At 37.4% G+C, this 18,747-nt stretch overlaps 1 protein-coding gene across 1 annotated transcript; it reads right to left on the minus strand.

Annotated features, from left to right (window-relative positions):
- Window positions 1–1,189: 1,189 nt before the first annotated feature.
- LOC129282766 (monocarboxylate transporter 6-like) lies at window positions 1,190–13,402 on the minus strand. The gene is made up of 5 exons (XM_054918631.2): window positions 13,083–13,402; window positions 8,435–8,578; window positions 6,504–6,848; window positions 1,823–2,338; window positions 1,190–1,623 (listed from the first exon to the last, which is right to left on the minus strand). The coding sequence occupies exons 1-5, from the start codon at window positions 13,276–13,278 to the stop codon at window positions 1,529–1,531; spliced, it is 1,296 nt and encodes a 431-aa protein (XP_054774606.2). The 5' UTR covers window positions 13,279–13,402; the 3' UTR covers window positions 1,190–1,528.
- Window positions 13,403–18,747: the final 5,345 nt, after the last annotated feature.

An 18,747-nucleotide genomic window follows, 5' to 3' on the forward strand; every position in this document is an offset into this window, starting at 1 on the left:
GAGCCCTTTGTCAAAAGCTGTATGGATCTGCCCATGAATAAAAATTCACTAAAGGCGGACGAAAATCCCCCCCCCCCATTGCGATCGACATTGCCGAGCCGCGCATGCGCGCGCTGCCGATCGGGTTGTCTGTCCAAATCAATATTACACGTATAATCAATAGAACCAAATCCGCCGAGGAACCAAATCTGCAAACATCAAGCCGCGTCAAACCCGGCGGATATGGTTCCGATTAAAAACGATATCGGCCATTTAGAACGATATCTGCCGGCGGATACGGTATCCGCCGGTGGAACCAAATCCGCCGCTACACCGGAACGGCGTAACGGAAAATATGCGAATTAAGCTTTGGAGCGGATTTCTTTCTTCTTTTTTCTCGATAAGAAGAAAATGCTATGCTTTGGAGCGGCTTTCTTTGTTCTTTTTCTCAATAAGACAAAACTGCTATGCCTTGGAACGGAAATTTGAGTGTAAAAATGGGGGTCCCCTCCGCGGCACATACCCACTATGCATTATATACTGAGTGCCCCCCCCCCCCCCGGGAGTAGAACTCAAGATTCTAGTTTATTTTAATTCGTCTTTTAGAATCATCATGAAACAATTATAAGTGGAAACAACTGGACTTTAATCTACATGCTGTAGATTCTTCTTCGTTTTTGTACTATTGTTATTATTCTTGTCTTATCATTATTATTACTGCTTACTAAATTAATTTTGGCTATTACCCGAATTCTAGGTTTTTCACCTCCTTGTTTATACAAACGCCACTGCAAAAGTATGTTCGGATTTAATTAATGACTGCTCTATGTACGTACATCAAGTGCCGTGGCCGTGTATGTAGCCACAAAACTCTGTGCTGGAGTTCAATGTCGTGTGCAGTGGTGTAGGGAGAAACCATAGAGATATGGGAGAAACCGAAACCAGCGACGTGTGTAGACTCTTCACTAGTCGCTTTGTAGCTATTTTTGCGGAGATTGCATTCGCCAGGGTGTAAAACGGAAACGTGCCCCCGGGACACCCCTCATGCAGTCACTTTGTCATCACTAAACTTTACTCGCACAAGTGCCAGTCTCCTCTTCTCTTAAGCCAGTTGTTTTTTTTAAAACCATTATTACCTTCTTATATTCTCTCATTGTCCACCACGCATTTCATTTAACATGTTCACTAGTTTTTTAATTGTATTTCTTTTATAATCTATTTATTACGATATTTATATTGTGCCAACAATATTGTCATAAACGTGAAAGTTCAAGCTGTGGCTGTTTTTTTCATGTACGATATTGCATGATCATCAATAAATGCCCTTTTCCTCATCTATATTTGATTATCTTAATCGCTTTTTTTTTCATTTTCCATCCGATTTTCGCATCCGATTTCGATGAGTTTGACTTGCTTTTTTTGTCCTATTATTTAAATTGACTCATTGTTGAGATTGACTTGGCCTTTATAAAGACCACGGTATCGATTCGATGACCGATTATTAAGTGACTGACATAAATAAATGCAGTGAGAATATCTTACTGCAATGTCAGGAGGAATTCGGTTTCGGGTTGCATTTCATCACCAAGATTGCTAACATTTTGAAAGTAGCGTTGAAAGATGAGAAAGTATCAGCCAATAAACCTGGAAGTAAAAATGAAAAAAAAAAATATAGTTATCAAATAAAGTCTACATTTCAGTTGATAATAATTTTTCATAAGCAATGAAACTATACTTATTTGAAAGCCTTACCCCTCCCCAAGAGAAACGAGTGAATAGAACGCTAACCGAACCGATCTCTTTCTAAACAAGTTGAACAGTAATTCGTGCCACTTTTACTTACCACCTAAATATCCACCAACAAACATTCCTATTCCGGATATACTTCTGATGAGTGAAAACGCTATATCAAATTTGTCGGAAGATGCCCTGTCCCTCACGATAAGTGATGTCAAAACAGCTCTCCCTCCAATTGCCGTTGCAGAGAAGCAAGTTGTCACCAACATAATGTAATAATTGGCTACAAACACATCGACGAGGAGAGCAGCGATGTTCAGGATTGTAACGAAGATATAGACATCAATAGGTGTGAAGAGGTGATTTGTTACGACACCTACACCAAGTCTGCTAGAAGTATTCCCTATTGCTCCTGCGAAAGTCAGGATAATGGTATTCTTGACAGAAATTCCTCTTTGAAGAACATGGGGTACAAGAAAGGAATACCAACCAGTGGTCACCATGTAGAAGGCAAAATTTAGAGCGAATATGACATTGAATACAGGATCCACGTAAAAATCAGATTGACGGATGGTATTGGTGATGCTTTGAATAACCGAAACATGCCCGAATCGGCTGCCTTCTGCAAAAGAAAGATAAATAATTTAAGGAGCATGAAACAACAAATGGCATAGAGCTAGGATATTTTCAGCAGGGAGGGAGGAGGCTTTAATTTTGTAGAGGGCATTGAATATTTTTTTAAAATGAACACGACCCCACACAAACACATTTACACTCACACACACCATCACACACATCCTCTCCCCAAACCCACAAAAATATACAGTGCGTATAAAAAAGTTTACACTTTGAAAAAGCCCTGGGAATTGAAAAATATACATGTGGGTAATTTTTTCACATATAATCTTGGGTTTGGGTCTCATCCATCCAATGAAAGTAAAAGTTTTGACAGAATGTTACACATTTTTGTGAAGCTCGCAGAAATGCTGTGTCAAGGTGAAAGGGCGAAATCAAACTTACCCTGCGAAACATTTCTCATACATTTCCCTTGCACTTATAGTCAATTGAAATAAAATGGATACATTCAAGCATTATGTAAAAATTTTGCCACCCAAATTGTAATGTCAACACTTAGTACGCACAACCTATACCCATTTTGTGCCAGCTGGATCTGAGGACATAACTGAATCTGAACAAAAGTTTATATCAGTCATCTCCAGCATTTTTTCACTAAGTTTTTATCATTTAAAATGGGTTTAAATTTCATTTTTCATTTAATACTTGTTTCTCCACACTTTTTCCAAGCTTGACAATGATTAACAAAATGAAAATCAAGCCTAAGCAATATTTCATGTAAATCACAGCCCAGTGTAAAGCGAATATCGTCACGATGGCCTCGGTGTGTAGGGGAGTGGGGTGGGGCGCAATGCACTCTTCGAAGTGTTTTGGGCAAGGAAGCAAGTTAAAAAGGGTGAAAGATATCTTCAAATCAATTTACTAGCTAAATTCCGCGTGTTCTTCATGATTAAGGTCTACTTTTATTCGCATAACTATTTCAAAGTTTTGCGCAAATCATTTTCCACTAACTTTTCAAAAGTAAATGCTCACTCAAGCGGAAATATTTTTCGACAGTTATATCGTCATTTGCTTAAATGGATCTGTATCCTGTACCAATGTTGAAATGTGGAAAAATCTTCAGGATATTACAAATGTATAGTTTTACAGGATTTTTTCCAAGTGTAAACTTTTTTTGATACGCACTGTATAATGATTATGAATGGAGTCAAGTCTGAAACATTTGATTATTTGAAGGCAAAAAATATCCCCAAACCACTCTACTTCAATTAAAACAATAACATTGTTTTTTTTTCACTGCCAAGTTAAAGTTCACCCACCCCCCCCACACACACATCAGTCTACACTTATCTGTAAACGTAAAATGTAGAAATAGTGGATAAATTGAGTATTTTCTCACATTATGAAACTTATCTTTAGTGTTTCATTGCTTTGTTTTTCTTTTGTAAGCTTGTTATATAAAGTATAACATGAATAAAACTACCTATCTATACAATGCTTATCAATAACAACTTTATACTTTGAAAAAAGTCCTGGCAATTCAAAGAATTTATAATATGGGGATCATTTTCAAGTATTTCGGGGGGGGGCACCCCCCAGGTTTGTAAAGCTCATTTGGGGGGCACACATTTTTTGTATGTGTGTGGTAGCGGGCTGGGGCACATGCCGCCTAGGCCTTTCCGCTCCCCCGTAGCTTAAGTAGCACTTTAATATGTTGATTTGTCAAATGAAGTGTTATAAATCGCTATTGTGTATCATGGAATCATTGGTTTCGATTGGCTGCTATTACCAACGAAAGTGTCATAATGTGGAAATTTATCAAAACTGCCAAGTTCCTTGCGAAACTGATGTTTGCACTTTGAAAGGAATCGTTAATTCTAGAATTAGATTTCAATGGGGGTAATTTCCCCGATAAAGTCAGGTAGATATGATCGAAATGACCGTCAAGTGGGGTATATGTGCATTTTTTTGCTCAAAGTTGTAGTATAAGGTGTCTTTTTCAAGAATACGAAAGGTGACGTCATAAGCCACGCCCACTTTTTCACAATGCTCTCAATTATGATTGTTCTATTTCACATAATAAACTTATCATGTTTGGTATCAAAATTAAAGATTATGACAAATCAAATTTAAATGTATTACTCATATGGCATTTTAGCCATGTAAAGGACATTTAAAGGTCATTAAAGGTCAAGTTCACCCCATAAAAATGTTGATTTGAATAAATCGAGAAAAACCAAACTAGCATAACGCTGAAAATTTCATCAAAATCGGAGGTAAATTAAGAAAGTTACATTTTAAAGTTTCATTTATTTTACACAAAACAGTGATATGCACAATTCAGTGACATGCAAATAAGAGAGTCGATGATGTCCTCCACTCACTATTTCTTTTTTTAAAATAAATATGCAATATTTTATTTACTTTGGGAGTAACCAATATGTAATAAACAAGTAAAGGAACATCCTAAACTTTCCATTCAAACATGGAAAGGGTAGTTCTCCTAAAGACGAGCCCCATTTGACATGCTCTTTTGCTGACTTAGAGGAAAACTATTATCTTTGGACCATCTGTCTTCGTGCTAACTAATATGAAGAAATGCTAAGTACTATGAGATATTCTGTTATATTTCCATGGTATATGAATAAGAGAGGGTATAAATCGCAGTTATTTTTTTAAATCCAATTCACTTCTTCTGCATCAGGTTCTATAGATTTATATCTTATCTGAACAGCAAGTACAAACATCATATGTTGATATTTCACTTGCCGAATGGATACAGTATTCGGTATCACAACCATTCCCAGTACACAGCCAACATTATGTCCTAGCTTTCATGACTTGTCTTTAATGTCAATTATTTTCCCTTCAATTTGAAGCAAGCTAATACAATCCCTAAAACAATTCTGGCAGAATAAAATAAACATGATAAATGTATCTTTCGACAGTGGAAATTTACAAGTGCTCCTTCTACGGTGATATCTTCAGAAGATAACTAATGCATGGTTTTCACGTCAGCCTTTTGATAATGATGTCCAATATAAGCTGCAATTGATGATTGGTTTCTGTTGGCATGGCATCTCTAAACAAGAGAAGAGGGATAACCACCAATTCATGTATTCAAAACAAGAGATTCAATCATGTTCTTAAGTGTATGTTCTTATTTTATGCACCAATTTGACCTTTCAAGACCTAAACTGACCTTTAAATTACCTGTACATATTCTCAATGTCTGCTAATCCATATATTTGCATTGGAATGATATGTTTATTCCATATTACATGTAGCATGTGTAGATCGGTAATTTCCCGTCCAAATGATGTGCTTATGTGATAAGTGGATGGGGTACATAAAGTGAGAAAAAAAAAATGGCCAAGGATGACAAGGTAGCAGCCATCAGATTCTTGATGATCCCACCCTAAACTACAAATTTCATTGCAAAAATGCATGTAATACTCGAATTCTTTGTATCATAACACGAAATTCTGCATTATGTGAAAAACCAATTCGAACTTTTATGACATTAAATGACATTGAATTAAATGAGATCCATATTTACTTTTGAAGTTTCCTTAGCTTTAATTTGATACCAAACATCATATGTTTATTCTGTAAAATACAAAAGTCACAATTATTAAGAGGAATCATGTGAAAAAAGGGGGTTGGCTTATGAAGTCAATAAAATAATTGCCGAAGAGTGCCAAGGTGGCAACCGTCAGATTCTTAATATATACAACCTCAAGTACAAATTTTAGCAAAATAAAAATGCATATGATAGTAAAGCTTAATGTTAGCTTTCAAAACATGAGAGGCTCCGTATTAAGTTGTATTACCTTAATTTTTGTGTCCCAATGTGACTTTTTATGATTTTTAATGACCTCTGATTGCTCTGAATGACCTGTATGGCTGAAATGCCATGCGATTAATATAATATTTACATTTCATTTTTCATTAGCTTTAATTTGATACCAAACATGATACGTTTATTATGGAAAATAGAAAAAAAAATCATAATTGAGAGGAATGCAAAAAATGGGCGTGGCTTATGACGTCAATAACAAAAAATACACAAGGGTGCCCAGGTAGCACTCTTCGGATTCTTAAAGAAGACACCCTTTACCACCATTTGAGCAACAACAAAAAATGCATAATTATATACCAAACTTGACGGTCATGTAGTGGTTCTACCGGACTATAAAAAAAAATCTCACCTGAGCTTCGCGCTGTTTCGGTGTCTTCTCTATTCATATCCTGGTCAATGATTCCTGTAGATGAGCTTGCGATTGGTTCTAATTCATTTTTTCGTATGCTCCTCTCATCTAACCCCGTTGTAATTCCTGCAGCACATGGAATAACGTGTGCTATAAAGGCACTCATAATGAGAAGTCCACCTCTCCAACCGTAAGGGCTATGTAGGAATTCAGCCAAAAGCGGGAATAGCACCATACCGGCGCCATAACCACTTAAACCGAGTCCTAAACGCAGATTGTAGTTATCCCTAGCCACATGATGTAGTGTCACTATACAACATATTAGCAAGATACTGATTCCAAGACCTATTAGACATAAGATAAATCAGCAAGACAGATTTTATTTTATAACAGGCGCTTGAAAAGTATTATTTTCAATGAAAATAAAGCATTCTTTTAAAAATCATGCTCGTTAATCCTGCATGGTTTAAATTAAAAGATTAAGCAACATTTTTAGATCATTAAGTATCGTAAATCATAATTCATTACTCGTGGCATAATTGGCGTGCCCTTCAAAAGTGTTATTTAAACATGTTTGAAGTGTTCAGACCGAAGGAAATTCCTCAATTTGCGCACAGTCTGGACTTAACCGATTCGCACGACCACGAGTGAGCTTTCGCACCTCGACTCGGAATGAATACTACAACGCAGCAATTAAATATGACAGTGAGGGTCGGTGAATCGAAACAGCAGTTTCGTCCTGCCTCTGGACAAAAGAAACATTTGCGAGTTTTCGTCAGCTCTGAAACTTCGGACAAAGTCTGCTATTCCGACTTACCGACCCTCGACAAAAATTTCAATGTGATTTGACTTGCATTTTCAATACATTTGCTGCGTTGTAGGATACATTCCGCGTCGTTGAGCGAAAACTATTTGTTATAGTTATCATGGCGATTTGAGAATCATCTCGACAAGTCGATGGCACTATAAAGCTTCCATTACAATGTTTGAAAATATAAAGTAAAAAAAAAATGTTAAGCTATGAAAATCGAAGGGTTCCCCTGAGGAAAAACGCAGGGGGTGGGACAAACACATCCCCCAATATATGAATGGAAAATGATGTTTATATAACTATACAAAAACATATATGTTTGTTGCGATTATGGAAAAACGGCATTCTACTATAGCAGCACTCTTGTCAACCAAACTGCATGAAAACGAACCTGTTGAATAAGAACCCGCTTTCATTAGCATACTCAGTTAGGCCATGGACCTAAAGTGAAAGTGGGTGTGTGAGGGTGTAGGGGTGTGTGTGTGTGGGGGTACATTTGGCATTAAATTTACGGGTAAGGACCCGTGGCCGAGTGGTCTATTTTAGGCGCATGACTAGATTTTTGAATGTCCGCGGTTCGATCCCCGGCTACGGTACCTATGCCCATCATGAGCAAGGCATTTAATCGACAGTACTCTTTTATCCTGCATTCAAAATATATGGAAATACCATATTCATTCTTGGTAACTAGGTGTGCACTTGATTTTTTAAGTATCGATAGAAGGTGGGTCCTACTAAGTATTAAATTTGATTTTGATCACCCATTTATACCCGCTGCGTAATTACACGACGGCGTCACTGGGGTTGTACTTAGATTAACCATGACAGGGGCGGATCCAGGATTTTCCAAAAGGGGAAATGGGGGGGGGGGGCACATTTTCCCCGAGGATAATTTGACAACCTCAAAAAAGTCATCACTTGTGAATAACCGGCATATTCCCATAAAAATATACGCTGTGACTTTCAAGGGGGGGGGGCACACTTGTGTAAGAATTTACAGGGGCTCGCGGGCCGGATGTGCCCCCCCCCCCCGATCCGCCACCGACCCTTGGTTATCGTTGTTAAATGGTAAATGTTTAGATAAAGGAAAACAGTCTAGAACATTTATTAGATTGATTACCTGTCACTGATAGGCAGACGCTCATTTGAACATTTGTTGTTGCCATTGAAAATAGCGTCACTCCTGAAGTTTGAAGAAACGCTCCAGATATTAGTAGCGGACGACGAATTGAATGATGCCGATAGAGGGTGGCAATTAATGGACCTTCGGGGAAGAGAAAGATAACAAAATAGCATGTTTACAAAAATCAGACCGAGTTATAGGCCCCTACGTGAAATTGACAAATGGAAACTCTACGTGACATTGACAAATAAGCTACAAATTACAACAATGTAAGTTTCATGCATATTAACCGCTTGCTAGCTGTATTTTGGCTAAAAATGATAAATAGCGGGTTATTGAAAAATGACTTTAACGTGCTTAACGGTCTGATATACGTTACTTCATATTGAGTCAGGGGGGCTTGTGAATACTAAGGTTTGTAGAAAGGTGTTTTTTTTTCATTTCCAGATAATGAATTCGATTTAAAAAAAAAACGATTTGCAGGAAAATCGCTTTGACAGTTCTTTAGTGCTCTAATGGATGGAGACCTGCAGCTCTTGACTAGGTTTTGTTATTTATTTGGCCAGAAGAAGCGGGAAATAAAATATGGCAAAAATATTCAAAAACTGTATGTTTCATCAATAAAAGCAAGGAGGGAAAGCTAATTGCAGGGGCCGCGGAACCGGGGGGGCTTCAGCCCCCCACTTTTTCCCAAAACCGTGTACAAAAACGTAAAATTGACCATATGATTGTGATTTTTAGCATGGTCAGCCCCCCCCCCACTTTTGGCTCAGCCCCCCCCCCCCCCACTTTGAAAACCGTTCCGCGGCCCCTGAATTGTGATATCTCTTTGTGTTAGAAGTTTAGAGGCTTTAATTCTTAATCTGGAGAGAAGAAATAAAATCACGCATTTTATTATTGTGTACAAGCCTTTTGGAATCAAAACACTCCAAACACAGTATGCCGCAGACTGGCGCCCGAGATCAATGAAATTATTTGCCCATCTGAAACGGCTCTACCATGCATTATACGTATAGGTAATATTATGTATTTGAATGATGAACTTGAATTTAGAGCATAAAGGTCAGATTGTGTATCGCAGATGAAATAAGAAATCTTATATAGGCCACTATGGATGCTTTGAAGTCAGCCCCAGCGCCGGCTTCAGAGCTGCATGCCTTCACTCCTGTAATTCCAAGCGTCCTCGAGATCATTACACCAATGTTACACTAAAATACACTTATGTATAGGAACCTATAGGTGCAATGTCCTATGAATTACATAATATGTATGAGTTCAATACATATTCTATACCATTCCCCCTCCTAAGACCTATGTTTTTTTTCTGTTTTTTTTCGTCACATCAGTAACCGGTGCATTTTCCCTTCTGTATGATAATGTATATAGGACTGTTATTTTGACATTTGGTTTACTTTAATAGTTTAGTTATTTATAGTTCAAGCTTTGGTATTTAGTTCAGCTTTGTTTACATTCTTGATGCTTCTGTTGTCATCCATTAACATTTGACTTTCAACCAACTTCTCCTGTCATTCCTTTCCTATTCAGATGTGTTCATTCATTACATTCTCACATCTGATTCTTTTGTTCAACATTCTTATTATGTAATCATCCCAACATCTTATTCATCTCCATCCTCTATCTCTTATTGGTTATTTCTACGGAGCCTTTAAAGTGCCATCGACTTGACGACTTGGCGAGATACTTTATCTTGCAATGTAGACATAATAATCTTATTATGTCGACATGGCGATATACGTTATCTCGCCAAGACGACTTATAAAAAGGTATATGTCGACATGGCGAGATAAAGTATCTCGCCATGTCGACAAAATAAGGTTATTATGTCGACATGGCAAGATAAAGTATCTCGCCAAGTCGTCAATTTGATGGCACTTTAAAGGCTCCGTACAAGTGAACTGTTTCTCACAAAGTTCATTTTTTATTGTGGGGTTGAAAATAATACAGTATATAAGGAACAAAATTGAACTTATCTCGATGAAGTGTGGTAGTGCACTGCTTTATTTGCTGGGCTTCCTTGCCTCAGTATAACTCAGAATTGCACTACAAAATTAGCACATATTCAAATTACACAAAATCAACCAATGAAAATAAAGAGAATGGAGAAGCCAAATGAAAGTGGAAAAGTCTAATTCATAGAAATATACGGAGCCTTAAAAGTGCCATCGACTTGAGGACTTGGCGAGATACTTCATCTTGCCTGTCGACATACTTTCCTTATTATGTCGACATGGCGAGATACGTTATCTCGCCAATTCGACTTATAAAAAGTTATATGTCGACATGGCGAGATACGCTATCTTGCCAAGTTGACATATAACTTTTGATAAGTCGACTTGGCAAGATAAAAAATCTCGCCATGTTGAAATATAACTTTGTATAAGTCAACTTGGCAAGATAATGTATCTCGCCATGTCGACATATCACCTTTTATAAGTCGACTTGGCGAGATAACGTATCTCGCCATGTCGACTTATAACTTTTTATAAGTCGACTTGTCGATATAACGTATCTTGCCATGTCGACATAATAAGGTTATTATGTTGACATGCATGGAAAGATAAAGTATCTCGTCAAGTCGTCAAGTCGATGGCACTTTAAAGGCTCCGTAAGTTTCAGACAGGTTAAACAACAAAATAATATACGTTTCCTGTGTAAACTGCCGATTCGTCTACTGCCAACTCGTCCACTCATCACATGGTCTACCTTCATTTGTAGTCTGCCATTCCGTCCATCAACATTTAGTCTAACGGCCATTTGGTCCATTAATCATTTTGTCCAATAATCACTTAGTCTAATCGCCAGTTCGTCTATGACAATTTCGTCTAATAACCAGTTGGACTAATGCTCATTTTCTTTTGATTTATTTCACCCAATTAACAATTATCCAATTAGACCAAATGGTTTATGGATTAAATGGATATTGGACCAACTGGTTATTAGACGAAATAGTGAGTGGACGAAATGGCAATTAGACCATATGGATAGTGGACGGATTGATGAATAACAATATATATGCACTGACATAGCAACGCACCTGGCTGATTGCATAACCCACTGACAGTGTTTTTATTCTTCTATGGAAGCTCCCCAGTCATGGCATAATACCTCATATTTGCTCTACAGCGGCCGTGCGGCAAGTCGAAAACAGCCGTTTTATCCATTTTTGTCTCACCTGCATAACAGAGTGAGACTATAGGCGCCGCTTTTCCGACGGCGGTGGCGGCGGCGTCAACATCAAATCTTAACCGAATGTACGTGTTTGAAATGACAGCATAACTTAGAACATATATGGACCTAGTTCATGAAACTTGGCCATAAGGGTAATCAAATGTTACTTAACATCCTGCCTGAGTTTCAAGTCACATGCCTAAGGTCAAATGTCATTTAGGGTCAATGAACTTTGGCCAAGTTGGGAGTATTTGTTGAATAATTATTACCATCATCTGATTCATAAAACTCGGACATAAGAGTAATCAAGTATTACTGAACATCCTGTGCGAGTTTCAGGTCACATGACCAATGTCAAAGGTCATTTAAGGTCTAGACCATGTTGGAGGTAATTGCTGTCATAACTTTAAAAGTTTATGGATATTGTTTATGAATTGTAGACATATAGGGGTAATCAAGTATTACTGACAAGTTTTAGGTCACATGATCAAGGTCAAATGTCATTTAAGGTCAATGCACGTAGTTGTATCATTCATAATGGTCAGTCGCGTGCATTTGAGTGTCCGAAAGTCCACACACACAGCTTCAACACAGGGAACAATGGTTTTCATGAACGTAATATTGCAGAAATCTGGGTATATCTTTATATTAATAATCTCACACCAGATTGATAGTGTGAAAATTTTATGCAATTCCATTAATTTGATGTAAATATTATTACAATTAGTTCACTATTTACGTCTCGCTGTTCATTTGAAAGTGTCCATGTTCACAACTCTTGCTATGGCAAACGGTCTGAAACCACTCATATTTTCGAGACATTGGCATCTTTGTTTTTCCACTGGAGTATCACTAAGTGTGAAAAAGGTCGAGATTGATTGTCATCTCAATGCTAAATAGATTACCTACAGTTTGATGTATAATTTATTACTTTTTTATGACTCATTTGAAACAGTTAATACAGTCCAAACAAACTTAATTAACGCATTTAATGTTGAAAGTAACAATATTCTTGTACTATAAAGCTGTGCCTACTGATATTTATAATATAGCTACAGTTTGAGGAAGCGAATATCGTGTCCGGAATTGATTTTGATTTGCAATAGGGTCTGCGTAAGTATACTATATACTAGCAGGCTAGCATCGTCTGCTAACCATTAAAATATGAATGGTGTTTTTTGTGAATAGTTTTCAAAGTCAGCACTGCTGCTATATTGAATCGCGTAATGCAGGTCAGACTGCCAGAGGCGCTCCACTTGTTGTTTAAACCACCTTTACAGTATGTAACTAGTATTTAAAAAAAATGTTAAACGGCTGTTTTCGACTCGACGTAAGCCCCCGTAATGTGACTGAGGTATTACTTGCCATAAGTTGCAGTGATCTGATGTATGATTCATCTATACACTTTTATCAGAACCGACATAAGTTTAAATGATAAGGAAGACTTTTTTCTTACTCGGTATGTAAACGAAGGTATTCAGGAGACCAAGTGCAACTCCCATATCGGCTGATGTAGTTTCAAGATCAATGCTGATGTCCCTGATATATAATCCAATCACCTTTAAGATACCAACGTGCACCGTAGCTGACATGAAGAGGCACAACATCACAGGTACACTTGAAGAAGAAAGAATGTCACAACATCTACCCATTTTTAATGATGAAAAATTATCACTACAGTACACACCAGTTTGCCCCTGAGCACTCAAAGAATCGAAAAACCATCAGGTCGTGATATTTTGCAACCGAGCATGAGCATACACAATGACCAAGCGGGTTCGGTGTAAATAATGACAGAGGTAATAATGGCAGACGTATAATGATGACAGGTAAAAATTGCAGAGGTAATAATGGCTAACATAATAATGTCAGAGGTGGTAATGGCAGAGGTAGAAATGGCAGAGGTAAAATGGAAGGGGTAGTGATGGCAGAGGTAAAAATTCAGAGTTAAGAGATTTTATAGGTTCTAGTTTGATTTTTGAATATGGGAATAGACGTCAATTTCCATGAAAATATAAAATTTCTTGTAATAGTTTGTATGCGGAGTATTAAGTTTTGTCTTGTATTTGAGTTGTATATAATAATGAAATATAGGCCTAAGTGGTATATCTTAGGTAGACGGTGGACAGGGCCGTAGCCAGGATTTTATATGAGGGGGTTCCGAATTAAAAAAGAGTGAACCCTTTGCAGTTCATGATCAGTTCCGTTACTTCCCGGGGCTGATCCAGCTTTCGCAAACACGGGGGGGGGGGGGGAGGGACAGAAAAAATTCCTTACATTTTCCCCGATCGGACCTTTAAATAACTAATGCGAGGGTAAGATCACATTTTTTTTTATTGTATGCATTCAGACGTGAAAAAAATAAAGCTCAGAATAATTGTTGTATATGCGTATCTAAGTAGATACTAAACAATTACTGCAAGCGGAAGGCAGGAGCTGAAATTTGTAATATACTTGCCTGAAAACAGGAAAAGGAAACTGTTTAGGACTGTTTGCAGTGACTCGTAAGAAAGATGCATTATCTCACCAACCAAATATTGCAAGCGAAGCGCGAGTCGAACATGGTTGATTTTCTTATCTGAAAACTTGGCATTCTGCACTTTATACCAGTGATCAGGATGTTATCTGAATAAACAATTTATGCGAGCGAGAGGCGCGAGCTGAAATTTGTAATATACTGACCTGAAAAGGGGAAAAGGTACCTAGCTGTTTAATATTGTTTGTAGTGACTCATAAGGAGGATAACGAGGCCTATCTCATCAAACAGATAAAGAGAGATTATATTCTGGTCTGTAAGGTGTATCCTAAGCATTTTTGGTACCTATTTGTATGATAAAGATGGGTATCTAAAGGCCACCGCACACCTTACGACCCGACTGGTCTGCGACTGGCTTGCGACTGAGTGAGGGGAGATGAATCGCAAGGCCTGTAACACTTATTGATGTTATATATTACTCAAATCATAACAAAATCACTTTTTGTGATGTCATTCCACTAGGCATGACGCATGAGCGATCACTATATTGATCTGCTCATCTCCATCTGTGTGTGATAATGTGGGCCTATTCAAGAAATTGAATAAAAGCGATTTTAAGAACGACTTGAGCGATGTGTGTTGGCAAGATGTTCTTTCTGAAACAGACGCTAATATTTCCTATGAAATTCGGTCCATTAAATTTTGTTCAGTTTTGAATAAACACGCACCTCTTAGGAAAAAGAGAGTGCGACAAAAAGAAACTCCATGGATAAATAGGGTTACACTTCGTAATTCCGAAGGTTCGTAATTCCGAAACACGTAAATTGCCTATACCTCGATGTTCGTTAATCCGAAAACGAAAAAGGGTTCGTTAATCCGTACATTTGTGGCGTTATTCCGAAGTTTCGTTACTCCGAAAGGTTCGATAATCCAAAAACGAAATAAGGTTCGTTGTTCCGAAAGTTCGTTAATCCGAAAACGAAATAAGGTTCGTTAATCCGAAAACGAAATAAGATTCGTTATTCCGAAGGTTCGTTAATCAGAATACGAAATAAGGTTCTTTATTCCGAAGGTTCGTTAATCCGAAAAATGAAAACCGGGAAAGCAGAGGAAGGGCAAGTGTGGTGGTGGGGGGGGGGGGGGGGAACACGGTTGCTGTTCAATTATTATGAGGATGGGAAGGCAAGAGCGGCCGAACGAATTTTCGTTTGGGGGACAGAGCCAAAAATGACATTCGTACGTCAAAATTGGCACTTTGGTGATATTTTCAGTCACCATGAGATTATCATCTGCGTGAAGTCATACGGTGTTTTATAGTAATTAAGTAGAGAAAAGCCTTTTTGAAGTGACTTCTGATTATGGAAAGATGTATATTTAGGCTTTATTTTTCGCGAGCGAGTATAATGAGCGAGCGGTTTGGAAAAAAAATCAAAGCTGAAGTTGTAAAACTCGTTTTTGCGGTCAATTACTGTTCAAATGGCATTATTGCGAGGTGTTGCGAGCGTGAATCACAAGCTCAAATTTTAGGGCATTTCATTAAGAAGTGAAAATAAAAAATTCCGAGCAGGTTTCTGCTATCATTAAAAAGATGTGCATCTAACCATGGACCCTAGGGTCCATGATCTAACTAAAGAATTAACATGAGCGCAAAACGCGAGCTCAAATATACTGACCAGAAAAGGAACCTGTTAAGGACTGCATTTAGTGACCTCTTTAGGATACATATTAATTTTTCACCAATCGAATAATGCGAGTGCATTATTCCAGCCTGAAAATTAATCTAAAATGTATACTTTAAAAAGAGTATTTATTTTGAGGAAAAAAAAAGGGAATTTCCCATTTTGGAAAAATAGCATTTCCCTGTTATTTATTTTGGGGGTGCAAATGCCCCCTGCCCCCCCCCCCCCCCGGCGGATCCAACTTCGCCAATAGGGAGGAGGATGCGAATTTTGTCTCCCATAATTTCCCCGATCGGCAGCTCAAAGTTGATTTTTTATTGTTTGTTTCTTTGAAAGGGTAGTCCTAACAGTCAATAATTAGCTTTATTCTTATAAAATAAAGTAAATATTTAATAATATCATAAGCTCGTTTTAAATAATGCGAGTGCGAAGCGCGAGCTATAATTTTCTTTTTTGAAATATGATAGGCAATATGTTTGTGATCTTCAAAACAAGATGCCTATGTAACTAGAAAACATGCGAGCAAGAAGCGCGAGCAGAAATTTTAGATATTTAAGCCTATGCTTGATCCGGGCGCCTATTCTTAAAGGATAATGAAACCTTTGGAACAAGATAGCTTGTGTGAAAACAGAAAAATCAAAGAAACAGATCAACGGAAGTTTGAGAAAAATCGGACAAATAATGAGAAAGTTATGAGCATTTGAATGTTGCGATCACTAATGCTATGGAGATTCTCAAATTGGCAATGCGACAAAGATGTGCGATGTCACTTGTGAACAACTCTCCCCTTTACTTTAGTACATATTTCACTTAAATTGCCTCTTTTATCACATCTATCAGTAGATCATGTGTTCTTTCTATAGGAGGGCATGTAATACAGATTTTTAAAGAATATATCATGGATAAAGAGTTTGTATCACCATAAGAAAAAGCAAAAAGAGACATTTTGAGGGTATTCTATAGTCCATCAAAGGGAAAGTTGTTCACATGTGACATCACACATCCTTGTCGCATTGCCAACGTGAAGATCTCCTTAGCATTAGTGATTGCAAAATTCAAATGCTCATAACTTTCTCATTGTTTGTCCAATTTTTCTCAAACTTTCTTTGTTCTTATTCTATGATTTTTTTTGTTTCGACACAAGCCTACTTGTTCCAAAGGTTTCATTTCCCTTTAATGCAATACATGCTTTGGCCACAACACACACATGTATCATCGTTCGTTATTACTAACATTGCATAATACCATGTTATCTTGTAAGGACAACACCGTTCTTGTTACCAAAATGAATTAAATTCATTTTCGGAAATATGAACCTCATTTCGTTTTCGGACAAACGAACCTTCGGAATTACGAACCTCATTTCGTTTTCGGACTAACGAACCTTCGGAATTACGAACCTTCGGAAATACGAACCTTCGGAATAACGAACCTTCGGAACATCCGAACCTTCGGAATTACGAATAGTGACATATTGACCAAGATAAAGGAAAGGAATGAAATAAAAAACCGTGCTAAATTTTCGAAATGTGACATTGACTGGATTTTATACAGAAAATTTAGAAATACTGTTACAGATATGATACGAAAGGCAAAAAAGCAATATATTTCAGAGATAATCTTGAACAACCATTGGCGGAAATCCCAGGGGGACGCGTCCCTCCTACCAAAAATAGTAGGGGGAACACAATATCAAATGTCCCCCCTACTATTTTTGATCTTTTATGATGGAGAAATATTCATCATTCACAATCGAAATAATACATGTATTTTGGACTAAATGTCCTTATAGTCTAGATGATCGGTGCAAAAAATAGCAAGAATTGTTCAGATTATGGTAAAAGCATGAAATTCGGCTGACAGGTAGAGTAAATAGTGCTGAACATTTTTAGCAGGGGGTGCCAACCTGACCTCTTCTCGTATAGCAACAGTTGCTAGGTAACATATTTACCTTGGCAACCACCATTTTTGGGGTGTTATCTACATTAAAAAAAATATATTTTGACTTCTATGCTTCCATTTTACAATCACATATCAAGAAACATTCCGACCATGTATAGCAACAGTTGCTAAGCAACACATTTTCCATAGCATCTATAGATAATATTACTTAATACAACATCTAGACATAAAGTGGTTAGAAAATTGGTAAAAGTATGACTCTGGGGTGAAAAAAATATACCAGATCCCTAAAAAGTTCAGAGACAGTCAGAATAATCATAATGCATGCATAGTAGGCCTAATCTTATCCAGGTACCAAACCTAATTTCGATGTACATAATTTTATTATTTTTCATACTTTTTACTCACACAGACAAAAATCATTTTTGGGTCATTGAATGTGCATATAGGATCTCTCTTGGTATGAAACTGAAACAGGGAATTGTAGTGGATGTAGCATGGAACACTCGGAAAGACACCGAACCCTGAGGGAAAAGGGTAGCTGAAATTGTAATGATACTAACTATATAATCGCTCCAATAATGACAAACCTTCTTGGGAAGTAATGGCGAGTAATGCACACGCACTTGTCAGTAAAATGTTGATATCATATTGACTGACTTGAATATATATGTACAGTAGACCTGAAACAGCCTCAAGAATGATTTCCTGTGTATGCACTGTATAGCATGTGCAGCAGACCTGAAACAGCTCAAGCATCATTGTATCATTGTATGTATGTTGCTTCTTTTTTATTTGATTATGATGCTGGACAGTTGAGTCATTTGTTTTGCAATAGTTTCTATCTAGATAATGAAGAAAACAATATTTACATAATGTACAATTACTGTGCAGTTTCCAGTAGTTGGGGACTTTGGGTACAATTCTAGCGAATAAATAGAACTTACATTTTATGTGTCGCACATGCCTTCACATAGTTTGGCATATATCTAGTCCAAAATTTAGGTTAAGACTGTCTGGATTGATTATAAGTAGAAAAAAGCAAAACCACAGTGAAGCATGCA

The sequence above is a fragment of the Lytechinus pictus genome, chromosome 2, assembly GCF_037042905.1.
Source record: "Lytechinus pictus isolate F3 Inbred chromosome 2, Lp3.0, whole genome shotgun sequence".
Taxonomy (NCBI): domain Eukaryota; kingdom Metazoa; phylum Echinodermata; class Echinoidea; order Temnopleuroida; family Toxopneustidae; genus Lytechinus; species Lytechinus pictus.